This window comes from Eulemur rufifrons, chromosome 28 (assembly GCF_041146395.1).
Source record: "Eulemur rufifrons isolate Redbay chromosome 28, OSU_ERuf_1, whole genome shotgun sequence".
NCBI lineage: Eukaryota > Metazoa > Chordata > Mammalia > Primates > Lemuridae > Eulemur > Eulemur rufifrons.
In genome coordinates this window covers 38,320,462-38,348,384 of record NC_091010.1, presented here as the reverse complement: position 1 = coordinate 38,348,384, position 27,923 = coordinate 38,320,462, and the positions used below count along the sequence as shown (strand labels likewise).

General features: G+C 35.6%; 1 protein-coding gene across 2 annotated transcripts; it reads right to left on the bottom strand.

Annotated features, from left to right (window-relative positions):
* Positions 1-713: 713 nt before the first annotated feature.
* Positions 714-22,425, bottom strand: LIPJ (lipase family member J). 2 transcript variants are annotated; one of them, XM_069460769.1, is made up of 9 exons: positions 22,417-22,425; positions 20,560-20,680; positions 18,077-18,275; positions 17,427-17,536; positions 15,769-15,905; positions 15,242-15,388; positions 4,025-4,096; positions 1,884-1,955; positions 714-947 (listed from the first exon to the last, which is right to left on the bottom strand). In XM_069460769.1, the coding sequence occupies exons 1-9, from the start codon at positions 22,423-22,425 to the stop codon at positions 714-716; spliced, it is 1,101 nt and encodes a 366-aa protein (XP_069316870.1). The 2 variants fall into 2 exon arrangements, with proteins under 2 accessions (XP_069316870.1, XP_069316871.1); XM_069460770.1 differs by lacking the exon at positions 15,242-15,388.
* Between the last annotated feature and the right edge of the window lie 5,498 nt (positions 22,426-27,923).

The window sequence follows — 27,923 nt, the reverse complement described above, 5'->3', positions numbered from 1 at the left end:
ACTTCTCTGGTGTGTAGGAAATTCTTGGATCTTTCGGGTACTAAACTATAGTGCATAATATTTTGTGAGGGCACCCTCAGATCTATTTACCTGGAAATATAACTCAACCATTGCTACTCTTAACACACAGTAGGCTGTAAAGGAAACATCAGTCTCTCCAGGCTATATATTCTGGGAAGTGAGGCACAGCCCCTCTATGGTTTCTATGATCTCCCTACCTCTGGGACTTTGCCTGAAATGATTACAAGCCAGCAACATTACACTGTTATGCAGGCTATCTTTCTTCTCTTTTGCTTCCCAAACTCCTTTACATAGATCAAAATGTGTTTTTATTCTTCATTTGGCATAGAGAAAAAGGCACTTTTGTATCATCAAACTCTATTTTTATAATATATTATAAGCTCATGTTCTTTTGAAGAAAAAATTTCTTAAAAATCTCTCTTGCTGTTGAAAATGTTAAGGATTATTGCTTCTGATATTAGTTATTTAAATTTGAAACTCAGAAGACTTCTTTGGACTGATTTATAATCTTCTATTTCCCCTGAGATGTTAAGTGCCACTGTTTTAATGAATGGAGGGCCTAGGGGCAATGAGAAAGTAAAGGTAAAAATTACATACTTTATTTTAAAAGTGAAAAAACATACATATTAAGGAAAATAATTGGATTTTAATTGTAATAATATAGATCCTTAAACACAGAGTGCCATAGTTCATTATAGATTGTTTTGGATAATATCAATGATTTCATGGTAAACTTGATCATAGACATCTAATCCAAACACAAAGTCAATATGATTGTAGTGAGAAATAGTTTTATGGTAAATGTGGTTTTTGATTTTAGAATGTAAAATTTTAACATCTTCAGGGTCAGCCAACAAGTCACTTTCACCATTCCAAGTTGCAATTGCCACATTCATATTTGTCACATTGTACGATGGAGGAGTTGTCTAAAAATAAATGAGTAAAATAAGTTTCCACAGGAAGTGATATATTAGGAGGTTCTATTTACTAATTTTTAAGTGATGAATTGAAATCTAACGGATTCAACGTATTTCAGCTTTTTCAAGTATGAAAAAATGAATAAGTATTACAGATTTTACTTGGAAATAACTCATACATAAATCAAAATTAGATAGTTTGTTCTAATTCCAAGTATTCAAACATTTCACAGACGTAATTTCAGTACTACTTATAAAACATGAAAGTAATTTCTGTGGCTGTATTACTGTCCATGTGTTTATCAATAAATTATAAATATTGGCAGTCAAAGTCAACTCTGATCTCATTATTTGATCTTCAAATTTTAGTTCAGACTTCAACATGACCAGACCACATCAGGCCTGGAGGTTAGCTGAGGCAGTAAACTATGCTGAAAAAGTATAAACTTTCAAATTAGACAGACTTGGGTTCTAATACTTTGAGAATTTTGTTATTATAATCATACAATTTTTACTACATTATCATTGACTTCTAAGTTTTTCCTGATTGTTATATGTGTTTGTCTTATCTTCTCAAACAGAATAACTGGTTTTAGGGTCAAAATAATATATTATGCTTTTTATTTCTTATTTAATTGAGTAGAGAACTATGCATATTACAAACACAATATTTTTCCTCTTGAGGAATGATGAATTCTTCTATTGATTGTCAAATTTTCTAGACTTTTCCAGGATATTTGTTGTTAAAATACATAGAAAACATGGAAAAGCCACTTTGGTTGGATGTGGTGATATGGATCCAAATCAAATTTATCTTCAACTACTGGTTCTTCTCACTGTGTTATTGTATTCTGGGGATTTACAGATGATCCTTGATCTATATAGCAAAGTCATCTGAAGCAATCATGAAGGGAAGGAGTTTTTAGTTTATACATACTTATGTACCTGATTAAAATGAATCAAGTTTAGCTCAGGTCTGCCCCAGTCATAAGCTTTCAAGTGAGTAGAATTTAAAAGCTGAAAGAGAAACAAAAAATAGGACCATATCACTTGTTCATTACAGTGGCAGCTGATGCAAGTTAGGTATGCATTGCACATATGCCTCCTTTGTACTGGGTCTTCTGGTATTTATGCAGGTGGGCTTTGTTCTTTCTTTCCTTTGGATAGGGTAAGGATGGGAGGTGGGGACAGAAGAAATCTAAAGAATATGACTCATTAGTCCCTCTTCTAGACAATTCTCACTTTCTCCTCCCTAAAACTCCAAACTCTGAATTTTATGCCATTCAATTACATCACCATTTTTTGCTGTTCCCACTCACTGCTACTCTTTCTAAAACTATATACTTGCCTTATTTTAGTGATTTAAGCATTCCAAAAATTTGTCCTCTAAGTTGCTTGAATTCTTCAATGATCTTGTCCTCCCCCCTACACCAACCATTCACCCTATGATCATATCATAAACCTTCATTACTACAGTCCCTGCAGAGCCCTTATTAATGAGATTAGTGCCATTATAAGAGGTTCAAGGGAACTCTTTTGCCCCTTTCACCATGGGAGGACACAACTAGAAGGTGCCATCTATGAATGAGAAAGCAGGCCTTCACCAGATACTAAGTCTGCCAGTACCTTGATCTTGGACTTTCTAAGATAAAACCTCCATAACTGTGAGAAATAAATTTCTGTTGTTTATAAACCACCCAATTTATGGTATTTTGTTATAGCAGCCTGAATGGACTAAGACAGCCCACATACCCACATTGCTAATTCCCTCACTTCCTTCAAATCTTTTCTCAAATGTCACCATCTCACTGAAGCCTGACCTCTCTATTCAAAAGTACATCTCAGTCCCCAGCATGCCTAATCCACTTTCCCTACTCCTTAACCCCATTTTTTCCATAGTTTCTATCTCCTTCTACCATACTATAATAATTTATATATTTCATATACTTACTGTTTATTGTCTATATACCTACTACTAGAATGTAAGCTTATGGAAGATAGGAGCCTTTGTTTTGTTCACTGATGCATCACATAAGCATAGAATAGTACCAGGCACATAGTAGGTACTCAATAAATATTGTTACAATGAATGAATAAATGCAAAGATTGCTTAGATTCTCCTGGTCTAGCCATCAACAGAAAAGAAAGGATAAGTTATCTTACCTAAAGATAAGTTATAATAAAGATTTTTAATAATTTACATCAAAATAGTTACTTTGTAGACTGAAACATTTTGTAAACAAGAAAGTCTTATCCAATATTTTAATTATACTTTAAATTTATCTAGTATTTATTAACCTTAATTAACATTCATAATCATTATCCTATTTAATTCTCATATTTTTCTTAGATCAGAGAATTATTAATTTCATTTTAAAAATTGAGGAAACTCAATCAGAAAGGTTAAATGAGCTGTTCAATGTCACACTACCACTAAGTTTCAGAGAAAGGATTTAATGTCTGGTCTTTTGATCTCAGGAAAGTGTTATTTCTACTATGTTATCCTGGCTTCAACATTAAGATTATATTCACACTGGATATTTCCTTTATCAATATCATTTGTTGAACAAATATTAGTTGAGTACTATATGCCAAGAACTGTTGGTCTTCGAAATACAAAAGTGAAAAAAACTTGTTCAGGGTCCTCAAAGAGCTCGTGACTTAACCAGAAGAGAAAGTGTAGTCTAGTGAAAGTGTTTCAGACTAGGTATTAGGAGAACTGTGTTCCAGTCTTACTTTTTCTCTTAAGGGAATAGCTTTGTATTGTTGAGTAAGTAAACTAATGAACAGTTTACAGTAAAGTGATGAACTGATAAGCAGATGAACCCTAGTCTACTCTTTTGACATTTTCTCATTTGTAAAACAGATATTTATATTGCTCTGATCATTGCTTAGGTTTAGAAGATATAATAGATTATGATAGTTTAAATGCATATTTAAACCATAAAGAATTATACAAATATATAAAAATTTTATTTTATCTTTCTAAATTTATCATTCTATGGTAAAGGCATGATGCCTAGAATGATGAGGTAAACTACAAGTATTGTAAATCAAATCATATTGAAATGAACTTTAAGTTATACCTGACTCCAGTGGACCATATTTTGAACAGATGTTCCTGCTGGGTTATGTGACAAATACACATCCAAACGACTCTGAGGGGTTTAAAAAAAAAGCATTTTTATACTTAGTTCCATCAGAGAAAGCTTAATCTTCAATATTTATTGAACTAAATTATTTCAAGTAAAGTTAAAGAAATATTAATAAAAACAAATCAAATTATAATTAAATACACAAATGTACTCATCAAATTGTACAATTTTTTCATGAATGTAGAAGCTATTATTGGATTTCTAGGTTATTTGGTCCATCACCCCCTCTATTGAAAACAAAAGTGATGAACTACACTCCCAAACACGTGCACATCACCCACATACACACAAACATCTTTTGAAAGCATTAAAGAGTTGGCAAGATAGAAAAAAGTTACCCAGATAAATTGAAGAGAAAAACAAATGAAGAACCGCCCCCCCCCAAATTAGCAAAGCACCAAAGCCACTTTGTCCTTAAGGTTATTTGCCAATCTCAGAGAATTCGAAGTTTCACTTTGAGAGCTTAGCTTGTTGAAGAAAACAAAAATCAAAGCCCAGGACCTGCCAAAGTTGAAAGATTTAAAAAAAGAAACACTCTTCATGATAAACTGGGGTCTCAGATCCTACAGTGCTCAAAGTAAAGCCATAATACCAATCTGTAATCTAAATTTCATTGCCTAAGTAAGTCCCTGAAAACCTCAATCAGTGAACCAGATATACAGTGGTCATGATCTCAAAGTGATCTCAGGTGCCTTGAAAAACAAATATATTCTTGTATGGAAGAAGAAAAAAGGACCTGTCTTTTTACTCAAACCATTAACAAAAATGACTTTTCAGAGAAGTCAAGATGGCCGACTACAGACAAAGCTTGTCGGACCCTCCGAACAGATGAGTTGAAGATTGGAATGAGGAGAGCAGAGCGTGATTACTGCTCAGAAGTGGATCCTGGGGATAGACACCAGTGCAGTCAGGGAACACCACCAGGAAGAACTGAGCAGCCGAGAGAGGAAGATAGAAGGGAGTAATCAGTGAGAACTAATTCCAGGCAGTTCTGGAGCCCCAGGAAAGGATAAAGGTATTTCCCCTTCCCCCACCTGGGTGCCTCAGGCCAGCAATGGGACACAGGGCTTTCATCCCATGGGGGAGTGCCATGAGAGACCACAGAGTCAGCATCCCTGCATCTGGCTGCCTCCTCCTCTGCACCTCCTCCACTCCTGGCATCCCAGGAAGTAATTTTGGCTTAAACGCTCATAGCTGTGTGGCCACACCCACCCCATAACCACCACCAAAAGCTCAGCTGGGAGTAGGGTGGCTCCCGCAACAAGAGTGTACTCCCAGCTGAGCCTGCCTCGAGCAATGGGAGCACACTCCCAGAGCGCATTCCCAGCTAAGCCTGCCTGGGTCAGCATAGCTGCTGCTGCAGCTTGGAACAGAGGGCCGTGGCTTGGTGAGGAGGATGGATGGGTGCCCCCTACCAACTCAAGAATGGTGCAGGAATTCCACAACCCCCTTATCAAAACCATAGCAGCTGCTACAGTTCTCTCTGCTGAGTGACTTGCTTCTAGTACAGTGAGCACATTTCCATCCCCAGCAGGCAGGGCAACCTCAGATTGTGGTCTTCCTGCCCACAGGCATTTGGCACATTCACCTGCTGACAGCACAGACAACGGGGCAGGGAGGCATGGGGGAGAGATCCCCGTTCCAGGGTTGGGCAGCAAGTGAGAACTCGTGCCCACTGGGAGGATGTGGAGGAGCATAATAGAGGAGGGTTCTGTGGGTTAGCTCCTTCTCTCCTTTATCCCAGAGAACTGCCACATTGGAGTTTGCTGTGCCAATGTGACTCAATTTGCTAAGTACTGGTTCCCATGGCAATCAAATGTCCAATGCTTCAGGTACCCCAGGCTGAATCAGAGCAGCTGCCCCCACCCCACTCACTTTAATAGGGAGCTCAGCTTGAACCAAGAGTTCCTGGAGCTGCCACTATTCCCCTGGTGGGAGCGTCACCCTGGTGGGAGCGTCACCCTGGTGGAGACTTCTGGGTATAGAGAGGTCCACCTGCTTTGCCTTCAGGTCTAGTGGTGGAAAAGGGATGCACAGAGATCCCCCTATCTGCCAGTGACATGCAGAGACGCGTGCCGGTGGGCTAGACACACGAACTGTGGGGAAGCTTGAGAGCCCATCTTGGGTCGGCAGGAAACACAAGTGCAACAATCGAAGGGAAAAGTACCCGGGTTTGTGGACAGGGATGGAAAAACTCGGCTAGAGGCGCGGCAGTTGCACAGTGGGCCCCTCCCATCAGGAGCGGCCTTCCAAGCTTGGCGAGATAGCCCTGAACTTCATGTCAGCGGCTCCCCCTAGTGGCCAAATAAGCAACCTCCGAGCCACATAGAAGCCCACACACCCAACCACTGACACCCCAGCTACCCCCAACCTCAGTGGGGAGCAGGGTCCACGGTACGCCTGGGAGCTACAAGACCCCTCCCAAAGCTTGGGGTATTCATATACCCTACCTGGGGGATGAGAGCTTACTACAGGCACAATAGATTACCTCAGTAACTGGTTCCTCCATGCAAACTATAATCAAGGACAGCAGGAACAACTCCATAGCTAAACATAGTATCTTCCATCTCAAGCTATTAGGGAGCAGTGGATTCATACCCACAAGTACCATTCACCAGCTTGGAGCTTAAGCTTGGGGACCAAACTCACTACACTCCATTGGGAAGAGGTGAAGAAAACAGGTCAAAGGTAACCCAAGAGGTTCATCAAACTTGATAAAATACCCCTAAGGCAATTCAGGACCAGTGCTCCTCTCCCCAGCACTGTCAGAGAACAATCCATGGGACTTGGAGACTGGGCCATAAACCAGCCCTAGCACCCCCAGCTCCCAACCAAGAGGCCAGATGAAAAAGAATCACTGAAAGAACTCAGGAAATATGAAAAATCAGAGCAACCCCCCCCCCCAAAGAAATCATTAGCTCCTTAGCAATGGATACCAACTGAAACAAAATGGTTAAAATGACAGATGAAGAATTTCGAATATAGATTGTAAGAAAGCTCAATGAAGTTCAAGAGAAAATAGAAATCCAACACAAAGAAGCCACAAAAACCATGCAGTAAATGAATGAAATGTTTTCTAAAGAAATCAAATTATTATGGAAAAATCAAACAAATTCTGGAAATGAAAGATGCATTCAAGGAATTACAAAACACAGTGGAAAGCCTTAAGAATAGGCTGGATCATGCAGAAGGAAGAATGTCAGAGCTTGAAGATGACACCTATGAGCTAAACAAATCACTCAAAGACAAAGGATACAGAAACAAGAGGCATGAACAAAGCATACAAGAAATGTGGGATTATGTAAAGAGGCCAAACAAGAATCATAGGCATCCCTGACGATGAAGAAGAAAATACACTAGGCTGGAAAATCTATCCAAAGGAATAATTGAGAAAAATTTTCCTTGCCTAGCCAGAAATCTAGATATCCAGATACAAGAAGGACACGGAACTCCTGGGAGATTCAATGTGAAAAGACAATCACCACATCACATAGTTATTAGCCTGGCCAAACTAAACATGAAAGAGGTAATCCTTTGATCAATAAGGTGAAAATAGCAGGTAACCTACAAAGGAAAACCTATCAGACTAACTGCAGATTTCTCAACTGAAACCTTATAAGCCAGAAGGAACCGGGGACCCGTTCTCAGTCTTCTAAAACAGAATAATGGCCAGCCTAGAATTCTTTATCCCACAAAATTAAGCTTCTTATATGAGGGAGAAATAAATACTTTCCGAGACAAGCAATTACCGATACAATTTGTGAAGACCAGACCTGCCTTGCAGGAAGTACACAGACCTGCATTATACACTGACCAGTGCAACAGACACCCACCAGTGTAAAATCACCCAAAGCTAAAGTCCAGAACCCTGATTCCACACTGGCTTGAGAGGTAAAACAAAACAATAAGAGTCCACCCAACAGGATGAACAGAACTCCACCCCAAATATCAGTTCTCTCAACAAATGTGAATGGCTCATCGAGAGTGTCCTTCAGATGAATGTGGTGCTGGAGTTTTTATGGCCAGCCACTTTGGTAGACATTATTGTGGAAAAAGTTGTCTAACTTACTGCTTCAACAAACTAGAAGACAAGTAATTGTATATGAGTTAATAAAATACATGAACTAACATTTCTTTAAAAATGTGAATGGCTTGAATTGCCCATGGAAGAGACACAGGCTGGCTGAATGGATAAAAATATACAAGCCAAGTAAGTATCTTCTGTCTCCAGGAAATGCATCTTACCCACAAGGACTCATTCAGACTCAAGGTGAAGGGATGGGAAACAATTTTCCATGCAAATGAAAAACAAAAGAAAGCTAGTGTAGCATTCTTATATCAGATAACATAAACATTAAAGCAACAACAGTAAAGAAAGACAAAGATGGTCACTATACAGTGGTGGAGGGAAAAATTCAACAAGAAGACTTAACAATACTAAATATTTATGCCCCCAACACAGGAACACCCAGATACATAAAGCAAATCAAGTTTGATGTAAACAAAATGATAAACAGCCATGCCATAATAACCAAGGACTTAAATACCCCACTGACAAAACTGGACAGATCCTCCAAGCAGAAAATAAGCAAAGAAACCATGGACTTAAATAGAATTCTAGAACAAATGGGCCTAACAGACATCTACAGAACATTCCACCCAAATAACACAGATTATACGTTCTTCTCATCAGCTCATGGAACTTTCTCTAAAATTGATCACATCTTAGGCCACAAAACAGACCTCAACAAATATAACAATATAGACATTATGCCATGTATCTTCTCAGACCAGTGAAAAAACATTAGAAATCAATTCCAACAGAAACACTCATCTCTACACAAAGTAATGGAAATTAAACAATCTATTGCTGAATGGTTGTTGGGTCAAGGAGGAGATTCAGATGGAAATCAAAAGATTCTTTGAAGTAAATGATAATGGGGACACAAGTTATCAAAATTGGTGGGATACAGCAAAAGCAATCCTGAGAGGAAAACTCATAGCCTTAAATGCCCACATCCAAAAGGCAAAAGGATCACAAATCAACAAACTAATGAATCATCTCAAGGAACTGGAAAAGGAAGAGCAAACCAATTCTGAACCCAGCAGAAGAAAAGAAATAACCAAGATCAGAGCAGAACTAAATGAAATTGAGAATAAAAGATCTATACAAAAGATTAATAAAACAAAAAGTTGGTCTTTGAGAAGATAAACACAATCAACAGGTCTCTTGCTGGACTGACCAGAAGCATAAATGAAAGGACTTTAATAAGCTTAATTAGAAATGAAAAAGGAGCGGTCACAACTGATATTACAGAAATGTAAAACATCATCTATGAATGCTATAAAAATATCTATGCCCCAAAACTTGAAAATGTGGAGGTATGGACAAATTCTTAGAAACACACAACCTCCCTATGCTCAATCAGGAAGAAATTGAATTCCTGAACAGACCAATATCAAGCAAATTGAAGCAACAATAAAAAAATCACCCAATTAAAAAAAGTCCTGGACCGGATGGGTTCACACCTGAATTTTACCAAACTTACAAAGAACTGGTACCTATACTGCACAAATTATTCCACAACATTAAGAAGGATGGAATCCTCCTCAAATCATTCTGTGAAGTCATTATCACCTCAAACCAAAGCCAGGAAAGGACACAACAAAAAAAGGAAACTACAGACCAATATCCCTTATGAATGTAGATGCAAAAATTCTCAATAAAATCTTAGCAAACTGAATTCAATTGCACATCAGAAAAATAATCATCATGACCAGGAAGGCTTCATCCCAGAAATGCAGGGATGGTTCAACATATGCAAATCTATAAATGTAATTCACCATATAAATAAAAGCAAGAACAAAGATCATATGATCCTCTTAATAGATGCAGAAAAGGCACTGGCAAAATTCAGCACCCTTTTTTGATAAGAACTCTTAACAAAATAGGCATAGATGTGTCATACATCAAAATTATTAAAGCCATATATGACAAATCCATAGCCAACATCATACTGAAAGGGGAAAAATTGAAAGCATTCCCACTTAGAACTGGAACCAGACAAGGATGCCCACTAACTCCACTTCTATTCAACATAGTGCTGGAAGTTCTTGCTGGAGCAATCAAACAAGAGAAGGGAATCAAGGGTATCCAAATGTGGGCAGAAGAGATCAAACAATCACTCTTTGCTTATGATATGATATTATATCTAGAAAATCCCAAAGATTCAACCAAGAGACTCCTGGATTTGATAAATGAATTCAGCAAAGTCTCAGGATACAAAATCAATGCACACAAATCAGTAGCTTTCATATATGCCAATAATAGTCCAGCCAAGAATCAAAGATGCAATACCTTTCACAAGAACATCAAAGAAAATTAAATATTTGGGAATATATTTAACTAAGGAAGTGAGAGGCCTATATAGGGAGAATTATGAAACACTGAAAAAAGAAATTGCAGAGGATTTAAACAGATGGAAAACCATACCATGCTCATGGATCAGCAGAATCAATATTGTTAAAATGTCTATACTATCTAAAGTGATCTACAGATTCAATGTAATCACCATTAAAATACCAAATTTTTTGCATATCTAGAAGAAATAATTGTACACTTCATATGGAAACAGAGAAGACCCTGTATAGCCAAAGCAACTTAAGCAAAAAGTACAAATTAGGAAGATTCAGTCTATCAGACTTCAAGCTATACTACAAGGCTATAGTAACCAACACAGCATGGTACTGGCACAAAACATAGACACAAACTAATGCAACAGGACTGAGAACTCAGATATAAAACTATCCTCATATTTTCATCTGATCTTTGACAAAGCAGACAAAAACATACACTGAGAAAAGAATCCCTATTCAATAAATGGTGATGGAATACTGGATAGTTATATGGAGAAGACAGAATCAGGATCTACACTTTTCACCTCTCACAAAAATAAACTCATGATAGATAACAGACTTAAACATAAGACATGAATACATTAGAATTCTAGAAGAAAATGTTGGAAAAACTCCTATAGACATCAGCCTAGGGAAAGAATTTATGAAGAAGACCCCAAAAGCAATCACAGCAACAAGAAAAATAAATAAATGGGAGCTGATCAAATTAAAAAGCTTCTGAACAGCCAAGGAAACTTTCATTAGAGCAAACTGACAACCTACAGAATGGTAGAAAATATTTGCATGCTACGCATCTGATAAAGGGCCAATAACTAGAATCTACATAGAACTTAGGAAAATCAACAAGAAAAAATTGAACAATCCCATTAAAAAGTGGGCAAAGGACATGAACAGAAACTTTTCAAAAGAAGATAGACTAATGGCCAATGAACATATGAACACTTGCTCAACATTTCTAATCAGGGGAATGCAAATCAAAACCACAATGAGATAACACTTAACTCCAGTGAGATTGGCTTTTATAAAAAAAAAGTCCCAAAACAACAAATGTTGGCATGGATGTGGAGAGATAGGAACAATTATACAGTGCTGGTGGGACTGCAAATTAGCACAACTTGTATGGAAAGTAATAAGGACATACCTCAAAAAACTAAAACTAGAACTACCATTTGATCCAACAGTCCTACTAGTGGGTATTTACCCAAAGGGAAAAAAGACATTCTATAATAAAGACATCTGCACTCGAATGTTTATAGCGGCACAATTCACAATTGCAAAGATGTGGAAACAATCCAAATCGCCATCAATATATGAGTGTATTAATAAAATGTTGTTTATGTATACCATGGAGTACTACTCAGCTATAAAAATCTATGGTGAATTAATACCTCTTGTATTATCCTAGATGGAGCTGGAGCCCATTCTTTGAAGTGAAGTACTACAAGAATGGAAAAACAAGCATAGGTATTCACCTCTAGGTATTCATCGCTAAATTGGTACTAATTGATCAATACTTACACACACATGGAAGTTGCATTCATCGGGTGTTGGGCAGGTGGGAGGTGGGTAGATAAGATGGGTAAATTCACACCTAATGGGTGTGGTGCACACTGCCTGAGGGATGGGCACACTTGTAGCTCTGACTCTGGCAGTGCAAAGCAATATATGTAACCATAGTGTTTGTACTCCCATAATAGTCTGAAATTTAAATATATATATATAAAGATGATTTTTCAAAATCAATAAACCCCACTCAGTCAAAGAAAAGCATATAAGGAGAGAGGTACTATATAAGAACAAACAAAAATGAAAAAAATTATTTTAAAAAATTTCTCAAATATTTTTAGATGTTATCAGATGCAAACTATAAAATAATTATGCAGTTTTACAGAAATTGGAAGGCAATCACCATGGGATATAAACCTTGACAGAAGAAAAACATAAGAAGCAAACCTTACATTAGTCCCAGCTTTCATCCTGAGAGCACTTTTCCAAGTAGCGTAGGGAAATACTGCCAAACAGAGAGTGGCTGTCTTACTGGGCAGAAGCAATAGATACTAGTGTGTGTGGCTGCTACAGAGTTCGATGTTAGGCAGTAGGTTACTAAGGTAAGTAGTCCCCTAAATTAAAGAGAATTGAAGAGAAATATACACACCTTAAAAAGTCTAAAAATTAGCTTTGACAACTAGTTAAGTAAGACAAAACTCTTAAGAAGGTAACTACCATGGTTTCAATGTTTGTCCCCTCCAAAATGGGTGTGAAATTTCATTGCCATTGTGGTTGCCAGTGTAGCAGTGTTGAGAAGTGGAACATTTGGGAGGTGACTGCGCCATGAAGGCTTTGCCCTCATGGGTGGGATTAACGCCATTTTAAAAGGCAAGTTTGGTCCTCTTTGGCTTCTTTGCCTTTCTGCCTTTCACCATGTAATGATGCTGCAAAAAGGCCCTTGCTAAATGTAGTTTTTAAAAAAATTATAATTGTTATGCTACAAAAAGGAGAGAAAACTGAATTATATAAAATCCTCCCCCCACCAAATAAAAACCCCACAATGGCAGAAAAAGAGTTGAAGACAACAATAAGAACAAAAAAAAGACAATGAATGTACAACAAAACTAATATCATAAATATTAACCAACTATACCAAAAAATTACCTTAAATGTCAATAGCCTATATATATACCAATTAAAAGACAGAGATTGGCAGAACGGATCAAAAAACAGAACCCAACTATTGACCAATACATCAATGGAACAGAATAAAAAGCACAGAAATAGACCCACATAAATACAATGAAGCAAAAGTAGTCTTTTAAAAAAACATTTTTTGAATGTATCATAATGAATCAATATGGTACATTCCAGATATCCTTCCATCGTGAGTCATTACTATTTACCTTAATGTGGGTCAGAGGCTTACATAACGCAAAGCACATCCTTCTATCCATCCTTCTGGATGAAAGAGCTTACAAGTAGCCTCATAAATGTCCACCATGCCTGTTCACAAGTAATCATGCCTGTTCACAAGTAATCTGAAATGTTTGCCAGAGTTTCTGCTTCAACTTTATCAGAAAGATAAAAAAGAACTCTAGTTCCTCAAAGGGATCCACATCATAACCACACACCCTTGATAACTGCACTCAAATAACTCAGGCTCATTTCTAAGTGTTAGAATTTATTTTTCTAAACCATTACTAAAGAATTGTAAAACTAGACAAAGTCAAATTCTTGGTTGTTTGATATCATATTTTCCAAGTTACACTGATGAAAGTTTTCACCACCTGTTCTCCCTTGCATCATGGCTTGCTTTCAATTCTCTTTGGTTGGTTTCCTATAGTTGAGTGACATTGGTCTAATTCCACTCACTGCCTTTTTACAAACTACAAGATTCTCTTTTGGTTTTTCATACTGGCTCTAGTAAAGCAATTCCAAGCCAGACCCTACTTTCTCCACAGATTCTGATAGGCTCAAGAGGACTGATTCAAGCTGAACTATAGCATCGTACTTACTGTTCCCAAATACATTATGTGTAAAAATTTTCCACTTCCAACTTTCTATACTTGCAGCTAACTTAGGACACACTATATTACAACTTACAATACTTGTAATACAGAAGGGATGCCCACAAATTTGAAGGCTAGGAAAACATAGTATAAGCTGTTGTAGTAATTCATAGAAAAGGAATTTTCAGAGACAACACAGTATAATTATAAAAAATATAGTATGGGCCACATATGTTACTCCAGACATAGAATGAATGAATAAGGCAAGCAAAAATAAAGATCATATTTATTGTGTTCTAGGCATCTCATAGTAGGTGCATAACATTAGATGGACAGAAGAATATGAAAATAGTCCTTTTGCCTTCTATGGCAGAAGGTACATTGCTCACACCTTTACAGGTAAAAAAGGTGAGAACTGAGTTCATTTCTTGTATTGTGAAACATTTCTTTCATATTTATGTAATTGTCTATGTAGCCTGAGAATAAGGCAAGAGCTTCTTGAGATGGGAAAAATCAACATGTCCTTATGGCATGAAAATGTGTTTGGGAATTAAGAGAACCTCTTTCTTTAGATATAAAAATTGGTTCTCAATGAGAAGTTCTTAAAAGGCCGAGGTGCAAGAATAAGCCACTCGTCCAAATGTCACAATTGCTTCTGCAAATCTGGATTTTTAATTTAATGAGATTAAAAACCTTAGAATGAATGCATATATCTTTAAAAGAACCTATACACAATCTAAAAGGTCTTGTAATAGTACCTTGAGCACCATGACAGTTTCTCACTCCAGGACCATTGCTTCATGCTAACAGCCTTAAAGATAATTAGCAAGCACTAATTATAATTATTAAAGGATCAACAAGGAAGGAAAGGAGTATTAGGAACCAGGGTGTAATAGGAGGAGTTATGACAAATAAGTGAATAGAGGAAGACCTAAATATGAGAATTATCAGGAAACTAATACTCAGTAGCAAAGGCTACTAAAGATACCCATCACATCAGCTGCTCTCTAATCTTTACAGAGAGCAAGACAAATATGGAAGCAAAATAATCCCAGCTAATGCAAATTAGTTGCACAATGTTGGCATAGTCATAAAATCAGATAGGATAAGAATCTCACTGCTAGTACATGTGGATGAATCACAAAATGACACACAAGGCATACATATGCACTATTAAGAGCTTCTTTTCAAATATTGGCAAAAATGCTTTTCAAATAAAATTTGTTCTCACCATATTTAAGTTCTTTGGGTCCTTTCCAAACATCATAAACCAGGTATTGAGGCAAATCTTATTAAAAATCTGTAGTGAACACAGCTTTGAACCAATAAATTTGTTAAATGAGGTTTTAGGTAAGAAGTCTTTGTTGCCAGAAAAAGCCTGTAAAATAAATTTACTTTATTCATATTTGGAAGACCACAATAATTAATCAAGAAATGATGTGGTGAGTTCACTATGAATATAACCAAAGGAATTAACTAACAGTAGCTTTAAACGTTTAAATTAAGGAAAAATCTTGGAAGCAGGGTATAGAGACAGTTTGCTGGATTTTCTCTCAAAATGAGATATCTAAAGGTGTAAGTAAAATTCTATTCCTTTATTTCTATTGTAGAAATAAAGGCAAGAATCCAGCGTAAATGGAACTAAAAATCTCAATTCATACATGTGGCTGTGTAAAAATAGTCAAGACCTCTTATTTTGAAAGCACAGCATCATTGTCACTTGGGTTATCATTGATACAAAAGAAAGGTAAAATATACCTTGACTAATGACTTCCATTTGTATGTCATCTTAATTAAAGGGCTTTTTAAATATTTAACGGAAAAAACTGGTGCTAAGGCAAAAAATATTTTGATTCTTTCAGCTATCTTTGGTATTGTGGAAAATGTTATGAAACCTGAAAGAGAATAATATATAAATTAGTAAGCTATTCTTAAGCAAATATTAGCACGTGTGAGATGACAACATGGAGAACATAAGTTGAAATATAGTCTCTGAACAATTAATTCAGTCATTCATGTCTTAATTCATTTGTCAACCATTTTTGACCACCCAATATGTGAGACGTTATATTGATCCCAACATAATGCCAATAATTAAGATTTTAAAAATATCTATATCATGAAGGAAGATAATTTAGCAATAAATCAGACTTGTAACACCATAATTTGAAAATCAGGAATAATATTGAACATTTGCATAACTGGCAATGGTGAAAATGAGATAAGTGAAATTTTCAGACAGATGAATCTTATACTTTAGATGAGAGAATAAATGTCAAATCATTTTGATATTTATTTTTAATAATTTTTAAAATTTCTTGCTTTATTATATAGCAGATACTAACCATTATATTTTAATGATAGTTTAGAGTGATTAATATGAAAATAGTAATTTTCCCATTTGCTATCTTATCAAGCTAATGTGTCTACTTACACATCTCTATTCTGATTGGTTATTTACTTAACTTTGGTTGGGTTCTGAGTTCAAATAACCGAAGAATTATATATTATATTATAAGTTAATAAATTCTGGCACATTACCTTTTTTGTCTTATTACTAAGTTTTCAGGCATTCCTGGTTTCAGGTAATTGAACAGTTGATGAGAATTTGGACTAAAAGTCAGACATATGGGTAATATATATCAGAGAAAAGATCTATGGAATATGGGATTAGATTGTTATTCAACATGCTTTCTCTAGTAGGAAGTGTATTATTCCTATGAGAAAATTATACTGTTCAGTCTAGAAAAGACTTTTTAAATACCAGGTTCTGTTATTAAATGGCTTTTTTGACCTGCAAAGTAGAAAGAATAAGAGTAAAGAAATGTATAGTATCATGTAAGAGAATTATGTTAGGTCTTAGGGAATTTATTTCTGAATGTAAAGTTATTATGCATTAAACAGGTATTAAGGTTCTGATTAAAGTTCTTTTCTAGTCAATTTTAAATATCAAAACTTTCCCCATTTTTATACACTTCTTAAGTTTGATCTGTCCTAAATGCAAACACATATATAGCCTTTTCAAGTCTTTCCCACTCATAAAACCCTATGCTACAATCTCAAAAGGAAAAATAATGTGAAAGTTCTATTCGTGGAACAAATGATTTTTTCCATTTGTTCCAAATGACAGTTATATCTCACTTTGATCTTAACATGGGTATCTAACTTTCATACTATTTGAAATAACCAAAGCCACAAACAACCTTGTATTTACAATCAATTCTTTGTGATTACAGAAGACTTCATGTGGAATCAAAGCAGCAAGCAAACTTCCAGGGCATGCTGCTATGCTGTTTGTCTCACAGTTTTGCTTTGTTTCACTTAGAGGCCTAAGAGCTTTTCCACAACCTTAAGAAGTATATCTACAACCTCAAAATGTAATTGAGAGACATTATCAATAATCTTTCTTGGCATACCAATAGTAGTGCCCTGTGAATGGCCTACATAAAACATTTCCTCTTGTCCAGTTTGCTTCACAATGAAATCAATCAAGGCTGGAAGGTCATATTTTGCCATCTCATCAAAACTACAAAAGAAAGAGGAAAATAAATATAGCACTTTCTACTAATGTTATGGTAACATTTGAAGATAATAAATAGCTAAATGAATAAAGGCAGTTATCAACTCTCTTTGGATATTAATCAAGAAGTTATGTGCTATAATGTACTTACTGAATAGAGACTTCTTTCTGTGGGGAACCCAAAGTCAAAGAAATAAAATATCTACAACAAGGCAGTCTTATAAAGAGGGTATTCGTATATTTTAAATATAGTGATTTAGAAAAAAATATACGAGTTATAGAGAGGAAGAGTAGTTAAAGCAAGGATGGGGTCAATCAATAAGGTACTAAATAAGAAACAAAGGTTACTCCTGAAAAATGAGAAACTCAAAATCAAACAAGCATTCTAATTTTCATGCCAAAATTTAAATGAATTTTAACAGTCTATGGAAAATCCTGAATTGAGAAAAAAGTCAGATCTAAATTCTATTTTATTTCATTCAAAAAGGAAAAAAAGCTTAATACATTTATAAAATAAAATGAAATGTTACTTCATTTTATTTGTACCTGAAAGCCCAGAATTCTTTGGAATTCGTTTTTAGATACAAGTGTTTCCTGGACCAGGTATTTCCTCTGCTATTTCCCATCCACACATCATAACCAGCATCTGCCAGAATGAAGCCCAGACTATTGTTGGGAAGATTAGAAATCCAGTCGCTGGCAGATGTGAGCAAACCATGTTGTAAGTATACAACAAGCCTCTGAACTGGAAAAAAAATGAAGAATCATTTTTTTTTTAATTTTGTAGTATATACATGAAAATCTCTTATATGAAATCCAAACTTTTACTGTATGATAGTTTGAAGATTTTTACAGTTGTTTGCATAAATGGGGTAAGTTACTAATGTTTAATCCCATCATATGTCAGAGCTTTTAATATAGTTCACAAAAGGATTTCTTTCAAATAACCAAGTAGGCAATTATGTCATGTCCCACTTTAATATATAAATTTTAGGTATAGATAATAATAAAAAATCTTATACTAATACACATTTTAAATAATACATGTTAAAAAGGGGGCCCACTTCATGTCAAAGAAGATGCATCCATTGGCACATGGCTATGGTATCCACTGGTCCTATCATAAAACTCCCATCAAGACACTGCCAACCCGAGTAGCAATGAAACAACCCTTGAAGGCTCAATGGAGATGCTATCTGGGACATGACATCCTGTAAGTATGAGTGCTGTCCTCTAGGATTTAATATACACCTTAAACAAATGCCTATAATATATTGTTGATTCCCCAATAAGTAGAATACATCAGTCTGAGAAACAAGAGGAGGGATCAGGAGTGGTCCCACTCACCATCACTCCCAGTAGTACTTCCTGTCCTCACAATTTTAGGCCCTATATAGATCTAGAGGCCCCGATTCCCAGAGAGAAAATACTTCCACCAAGGCATTGTAAGTATCCTAATAAATTAACAGCTATGACCACTGCCTGGTCATTTTGGGCTCCTCATTACTGAAGGAAGCAGAGAAAGGAGTCACTATATTGGCAAGGGTAATTTACCCTGATTATCATAAAGAAGTGGGGCTGCTGATAAACAATGACGAAAGGGAGAAATATATTTGGTATTAAGGTGATCCACTGAGTCATCTTTTGCTACTCAATGCCCTATTTTAACTGTACATAAACAAGCACAAAAACTTAGGAATGAGGGCCCAGCTTACAGGCAAGCTAGCTTAGAGGTAGAGAAATCTAGAATGGATGGGGGAGGGGAGAATTTATGAGTACTAGTTATGGCCTTAATGTTGCTTCCTGAGGGTTCACTATTGCTCCTTTTTCTATAGAATTGCTCTTGGCCAAATGCGAATTTCCTCACCCAGAAGATTACATCTTCTTTTAGGGGTAACCTTCAGGCAATAATTAACTGATATGGGAATGCAAAAAGCTAGCTACCTCACTTCAAGGTGGGACCATCTCTGTAGTGCAATTCAGCTCCTCTGAGATCACTTTTTAGCTAGACCCCAGTTGAGACACATGCTTCCTTAGCTCCTTCTCTACCCTACCCTAATTTTCACATTTCTTTCTCCTAACGGTATTCCATCAATAAATCAGATGCATCTGAATCCTTCTCTCGGGCTCTGTTTCTAGAGCACTCTAAAGCACTTGTTTAGAGTATTTTAAAATTAACTTTAAATATTTTATTAAGGTACTTGCAAAATGAGGTCATACCCTGAGGGATAACTACTGTTATTTTGTTAAATATATGTTAAAATTTTCTGCCTACTAGATATAAGTATCCAAAATTACATTGACTTAGATTGTTTCAAATTAATGTCTTCTCTGAAGTGTACTTTAATATGCAAAAGAACTTCAGAGGGTGCCATATAATATGAGAAACATTTTTTTCAGTGAGAAAATCTGAAGAGAAAAGAAAGAAATATTTGGCTTTTCTTTGGGCAATTATATGAATAAGCAAAAGTAATTAGTTACATATTCTACCAGTAAGTGGCAGATCTAGAATTACAACCCAGGTCTTCTGACAAATTCTAGTCTATTTTGTACATACTCTGCTGATATATATATATATGTGTGTGTGTGTGTATATTTTTACAGTTGGAATAAAGAACCACAAGGCTGCCACCAACCCCTCTGCTATTACTAGAGGAGAGAATTGTGAAGGCACAGAAGCAAATTTTTACCAGCCTTTCTTCAAACCTACAGAATAATAATGTAACTGCATTTCAGAGCATTTTTAATCCGTCATCAAAAAAAATCTAGAGAATCAACATGTATGAGCAAAGCGATCCACAAAATAAACCTGGGAGAAACAACTTGTGTTCTACCACACCCACTCTATGAACAGAAAACCAGTGGAGAATCAAATTCTCTTCTTGAAGCATGCAGGAAGATACATGAGAAGTTAACTGTTCACTTAATCTTAATATTCCTTTTTTGTCCTAAATTCACAGAAAAGAACTGGAAAAGTTAAGAAATTTAGGCTCCAAATAGTCACTAGTCTATCTTCAATTGAATGTTACCTGAATTGTTGTTATTGTTTGTCTTCCCATAAGGAATTCTATTAAGGCCAAGGATATAACCATCTTCGGTTACAATATTATACTCTTCATCAGGGTAGCCCCAGTAGGAAATAATTTGGCTCTAGATAAAGAAAAAGCAAACGTTTTATTTCTTTTTTTTTACATTGAAAATGGGTGAATTTTATGACATGTAAAATATACCTCAATAAAGCTGTTAAAAAAAGAAATTACCCTGTTCAATTTTTCACTGTTTTTACTGTCTTACACTCTTTGATCAGAGTGCAAGACTATGAGGGCAGGGATCTTGTCTGTCTTGTTCACTAGTATATCCCCAGCACTTTATACATAGTAGGAGCTCAGCAAATATCCAGGGAAGGGGTGAATAAATCAGCTGGCAATCTGTTACCATTGTGCAAACAGTGTAAGCCTGTGAAAGGAAAAACACTCAATACAGAATCAATAACAAACTTCAAATCTGTAAATCACACACCAAAGCCAAAAAAAAATCACAAGACTTCCATTCTCAATGGGTGTGCCAGATTGTCTGCACACAGTTAACTCAGTGTCTTTTCTACTTCCTCTACACCATCTTCATCATTACATCATCATTGCAGAGATGGCTGCAGTTTTATTTCCCAGAATTCCTTTCCAGGATGGTTCTGGGCTAGATTCTGTAAAGTCTTGTGAAAGTTGCAGGGTGGCAGAGCAGAAGTCATTATTCTCTGACAGCAATTGTGGGCAGATGGGAAGGAGGGCAAAGGTGAGGTATACGGAGCTTTCTGGTGAGTTCCTGTGAACCATCCGCTTAGGTGCTGCAGGTAGCTGAGATTGTAGTTTCCCTGCAATTTCTGGAAGTCACTTGCTTTGAGCTGTGGGCAGCAGAGGTTGTTGGCAGCCACCTCCCTGCTCTGCTCACTTATTAATCTCATGAAGATCAGCTGCTACCCTAATCTTTGCTACTCAAGTCTTTTCAATGGTTAAGTGTCTAATTCCTTAAATTAAAACCTTTCCTATTTGGAAAGCTGAAGGTATCTCCTTTTCTGATTGAACTCTGACTGATAGATACAATGGGTATAGCGTATAATTTTTAAAAACTCAAGAGTCTTTTTAAATGATGGTGAAGGGAAGGATGGGTAGAGATTTTGTGTCCCTTTTTAGCCTTCAATTGGTCAAAGAGGAATATTCCTTATTAATTTCTGGAAAAGCAAACCTTTTAGCATGAAATTGTTAGCCAATTAAATTGGATGTTTTGCCATTTCTAACCCATTATGTAATAATGAACCTTGGTATTCTCTCTCAACTTACACCTATTTTCATTTGCACAAATTTACTGATTCATCCAGGTAGTAAATATTTACAGAACATCTACTAAGCAGCAATCTTATTCACTAGGGATTCAAGAATAAATAAAACAAACAAAAAATACCCTGCCCTCAAAGAGATATCTCAAGAACTAGTCCACTAATATTTTCTTTTTTACAAGTCAGTCATACTTTTACCTAACTCCCATATACAATTTTAAAATATATGTATATCCATAAATGTTTACATATCTATGCATATATCTAATCTTATATCTGAAACTTGTATATATGTGACTGTATAGAAGAGAGAATTTATAGGTCCTCCATAAAGTTATGAATATATTTATATATAATTTCATCATAGAGGGAGAATAAGTCTGAAGGGGGAACTGTAAGCTACAGAAGAGCAGATGAGGAATATTAATTGACCCATATCAAAATATATAAATGCAGAAACATACATTTGACTATAAATCTACTAACTTAAAACTTCAAAATTTGAGTAGCATTCTCTGTTATTTCACCAGCTTAGATTTATCTCCTAACAACTTACAATATTCATATCTGTTTCAGGGTTCGCAGGTCTTCGATTTCGAAAGACACCATGAGTAGTTCCAAGAATTAGGATGAAATATATCACCGTGAAAAGACACCACATTTGAGACCTATGTATAAAAGGAAGATGTTCATACTATTAAAATTGCAGTAAATAATACCATTTATAAAATTGCAGCAAATAATTCTGTGAGGTAGTGAATTCTGTGAGGTAGGGAATACTATTTTCAGATGAGAAAATTGAGGCTCTGAAGAATTATTAATAAATAACTTGGCTAAAGATGTATAATGTATATTGAAAGTAGATCCCCACCTCTCACCTCTCACAAAAATCAACTCACAATGGATAACAGACTTAAACCTAAGGCATGAAACTATAAGAATTCTAGAAGAAAACATTGGAAAAACTCTTATAGACATTGGCCTAGGCAAAGAATTTAGGAAGAAGACCCCAAAGGCAATCACAGCAACAACAAAAATAAATAAATGGGACCTGATCAAATTAAAAAGCTTCTGCACAGCCAAGGGAGCTATCATTAGAGTGAATAGACAACCTACAGAATGGCAGAAAATATTTGCATTCTACACATAGGATAAAGGGCTGATAACAAGAATTTACACAGAACTTAAGGACATTAACAAGAAAAAATCAAACCCCATCAATAAATGGGCAAAGGACATGAACAGAAACTTTTCAAAAGAAGACAGAATAATGGCCAGCAAGCATATAAAAAAGTGCTCAACATCTCTAATCATTAGGGAAATGCAAATCAAAACCACAATGTGATATCACCTAACTCCAGTGAGAATGGCCTTTATCAAAAAAGTACCAAAACAACAAATGCTGGTACGGATGTGGAGAGATTGGAACATTCTTACGCTGCTGGTAGGATTGCAAATTAGTACAACCACTGTGGAAAGTAATTTGGAGATATCTCAAAGAGCTAAAAATAGAGATACCATTTGATCCAGCAATCCCACTACTAGGCATCTACCCAAAGGAAAAAAAGACATTGTATAATAAAGACATCTGTACTCTAATGTTTATGGCAGCAGAATTCACTATTGCAAGGATGTGGAAACAACCCAAGTGCCCGTCAATCCATGAGTGGATTAATAAAATATGGTATGGAATACTACTCAATTGCAAAAAACGATGGTGATCTAGTACCTCTTATATTTTCCTGGATAGAGCTTGAGCCCATCCTCTGAAGTGAGGTATCACAAGAATGGAAGAATAAGCACCACATGTACTCACCATCAAATTGGCACTAACTGATCAACACTAAGGTGCTCACATGGTAGTAATTTCATTGGGAGTTGGGGGGATGCAGGTGGGTAAACTCATAGCTAATGGACGTGGTGAGCATTGTAGGGGGGAAAGGACACGCCTCCACTCCTAGATTGGGTGAGGCAAACTCATAACGTAACCAAAATGTTTGTATTCACATAATATCCTGAAATAAAAAAATAAAATAAAATAAAATAAAAATCCACTTGTAATTGCTGCTAATCAGGCAAATTGAATTTATGCTCCCCGGTTGCAATTCTCAAGCTTGGCACAAATAAATTCTCTAATTATATTATTTTGCCTTAGCTTCTTCCTTTTAGGTTAACAATGCCAAGTAATAGATGAGAAGTAACAATAGAGTTAAAAAATTCATGAACAGATGCTAAAACCAGTGGGTAAAAATTTGATGAAGAACAGAATATTTACATAGTCTCAAGAATTTCTTCATAAATTTTTTTATGAATTACAAAGAGAAAAGTGGCTAAACCTGGTGGACACCATCTGAACCAAATGATCAAAATTTATGTCATCAATATTGTAACAAATTGACATCATATGCTTTCTAACATAATGCACTGAGAAGAACACAGAGTATGACTTGTGTACTATTCTTGTCAAAAATGTGTAACTTGAATATAATCATGAGATTAGATTCAAATTCACATTGAGAGACATTTTATAAAATAACTCTTCTGTATTATTCGAAAACATCATGGCTGTGGTATCCAAAGAAAGGTTGAGGAACACTTCTAGATTAAAGACACATAATTAAGCTCAAGGTGTTATCTTCAACAAGGGAGCATAAAATGGCTATGAATATTATTGCGATGACTAATAAAAATTTTAATATGAGCTGTGAAGTAGATAAAAGCATTATATCAATGTTAAATTCCCTCATAATTATACTGTGATTATGTAAGAAAATGTCCTTGTTCTTAGGAAATGCAAACTTAAATATTTAGGGGTAAATTACTCTCAAATAGTACAGAAAAAAACCCCACACATCCATACAGTGAATACGAACAAATGGCGAAAAATGTATACAATTGGTGACTCTGTGAAAAGTATACAGGAAGTCTTCGTATTATTCATTCAATCCTTCTGTCAGTTTGAAATTATGTAAGGTACCAAGTTCAAAAAAGGAGAAGGTATAAATAAAACCACCATTGATAATCTCACTAGAATTTTTAAAACCCTTCAAAATACAAACCGCAAACATCCTGGAGTTATATAATAGATTGAAAAGCTAGTGTATATATAAGATTTAATCTACTATTAAATTTTTCAGGAAGCTAGCAGTTTTGGGCTTTAGTTTACTCATATACAAAATTAAAGAGCTGGACTAAATGTTTGCTATCAAAGATACTTCCTTTCCTGAAATGTGTAACTTTATATAACTAAACAAATAGATCTGTTGGGATTATTGGATATAATGCCAGTAAATATTGATAGTCAGATACAGCTATTTTAGCTTTATTGATACAAATGTGATTTATGACTATTCTTGGGTTTCAAGAGTTAATATATATATAAGTCAAGTGCTTAGAATTGTTCCTGGTAAACGCTATTAGACAAAATCTTGCTATTACAATTAGGATTATTATCATTGAACTCAGTATTTGCTCTATGGTTAAAGAGATTCTAAATTTACTTTGGGGAAAGTTTTGGCCTCACTGGTGTGGCCCACCTGAAAGCAGAAGTGACAAGTTACTTCTGGTAAATGTTTACAACAGAATGCCAATTTCTCCTATCTAAAGTGAAGTGACTGCTTCTTTATTTGCAACACACAAGTGCCCCTTCAGTCAAGGAATTTAACTCAGTTGAAGATGTAGTTACTGAACACCTTTTCTTGTATAAGAACTATGTTAAGGCACTGTGGAAAACAAAAAATAAACAATTACAATTATTCACAATATGTTATAGTCTGATAGGGAAAAGATATTATAAACACATAAATCACTCTAATGTAAACTAGAATATGTGCTACAAAACAAAACAAAACATTATGGGACTTCACAGTACAGAATATAGCATTTCTTCATTATCAAGAAGAGATTTTGGAAGTGGATCTATGACATTTGAACTAGCAGAAATACAAGGGAGGGTATTCTAGGAAGAGGGAAGAGGAAACAGGTGACAAGACAGAATCCAGGGAGTGTAGCAAGGTCATAGTATATTTGTAGTGAACCCTAATGGAGGGTCTTGTTACCTGACTGAAGAATTTATATTTCATTTGTTAGACAAAAAAACAAATCAAATTTTTTGAATATGAAGAACAGACTGGAGTCGTTCTAAGAGAAGTTTATCTGGCATAGCGTATTACAAGGGGATAAGAGGGTGAGTTGATTTGGGAAAACAATCAGGACTCTACAATAATAGTTTAAATAAAAAATAATGAAAGCTTGCCCTTGGGCTGGGTAGCCAGGGGATGACAGACAAGAAAGGTGGCAGATGTGAAATACCACAAGACTTAGCTAAGATGAGGAAAGATAGGAAATGATTACATTTTATTCTTAGACTGGATGACTAGATATACTGGACAGGACATTAGAAATTCTTTATCCAATGCCATCTAAACATTTTTGCTTATAGTACTCCCAAAGGAGTTTTTCTTAAATTAAGTATCTCCACATATAATTATGTTGACATCTAAAATTTTTCATCATAATTTTACTGACAATGGATATAATTCCTGGCAATGGTAAATATTAACATTTTAAAATAAAAGGTTCATTGCTCTTTTAAATATATTCAAAGTAATCTAAAATATCTAAATATAAATAAATACAGAAATTTTATGTCCTCAGTTATTCCTGTAAAGCACACCGTTTGCTGATGCACATATTTTTATATTATTACAGTCATGTTATACCATAAAAAAGTACTCTCTGGGAAAGGATATTTGATGTTGAAATCATCCAATCGAGTTACCATCCAGCCTATCTTGCTTTAAAAGTATTATCTTCAAAGTCTTGTGTATCTTCTAAGAAAACAGTTACTGAACCCTCATAGTCTCTGAGAATTCTAACTTCGATTCTAGTTGCCAAGGATACTGTACTGAATATGACAAAGTTTCTACCCTCTTGGTGCTTGAATTCTAGTAATGGAAAGACAATAAATAAATAATAAATAAATAGGTAAAAACCAAGATAACTTCTAAAAGTGATTTAACGGTATGAAAAAAAATAAACCAGGTTTATAGAATAGTCACTGGGTGACTATTTTAAGTCAAGTGGTTAGAGAAAGCCTCTTTTAGGTTACTTTTATGCTGGATTTGAATGAAGGCAGCCTTGCAAAGACCAGTAGGAAAGAAATCCAGAGAAAAAGTCAAGATGACTAGGAAGAGTACATATTAGAACAGAAAATGTGGTATATGTATACCATGGAGTACTACTCAGCCATACAAAAGGATGAATTAATGCCTTTTGCAGCAATTTGGGAGGAACTGGAGACCGTTATTCTAAGCGAAGTATCTCAAGAATGGAAAAACAAACACCACATGTACTCTCTAATAAATTGGAACTAACCAATGGGCACACAAGTGCACAGAGGGAAGTAAAAGTCATAGGAAAGCAAGCAGGGGGAGGGGGGATGAAGGGAGGGTCAAGAAAACACCTAACAGGTACAATAAACACTATTCAGGTGATGGCCACATTTACAGCCCTGACTTAAGCCATGTATCAAAAACATTTGTACCCCCTTAATATTTTGAAATAATAGTAATAATAAAGAACAGAAAGTTGTCCCAGCTATTTCACGATCTTCGTTTTCTCTAGGTCATCTAGTCATTCCTACCTCTCCAGAAACATGCATTAGTGCCAGTGGCCAATCCTGGACCCACTATCCTGTAGTTGTAACTGAAATAAGATGGAACCAATGCTGGAGGCTGGGGTCGGAGGAGGGAGAGGAGGGTAATGAGAAATCACAAGCCGCCATGTCTACCTCTATTAGATGGCCACAATAATTCCAAATTCTGGAAAACTAATTTGAAATAGCATATTATTGATCATAAGAAAAAAAGAAAAAAGAGTGGAGGATTAATGCAAATATACTAGTACAGGAAACACAAGTCAAAAAAGTATGGTCTTTACCCAGAGAACAGAGTAAGCAAAGGTTTTCTTCTGCCACAGGTAAGAAGAAAATCTGAGGATGTATTTAGGGAGCAGAAAGTAATTCAGTTTAGCTACAATACAGGACATATGACAATAGCAACA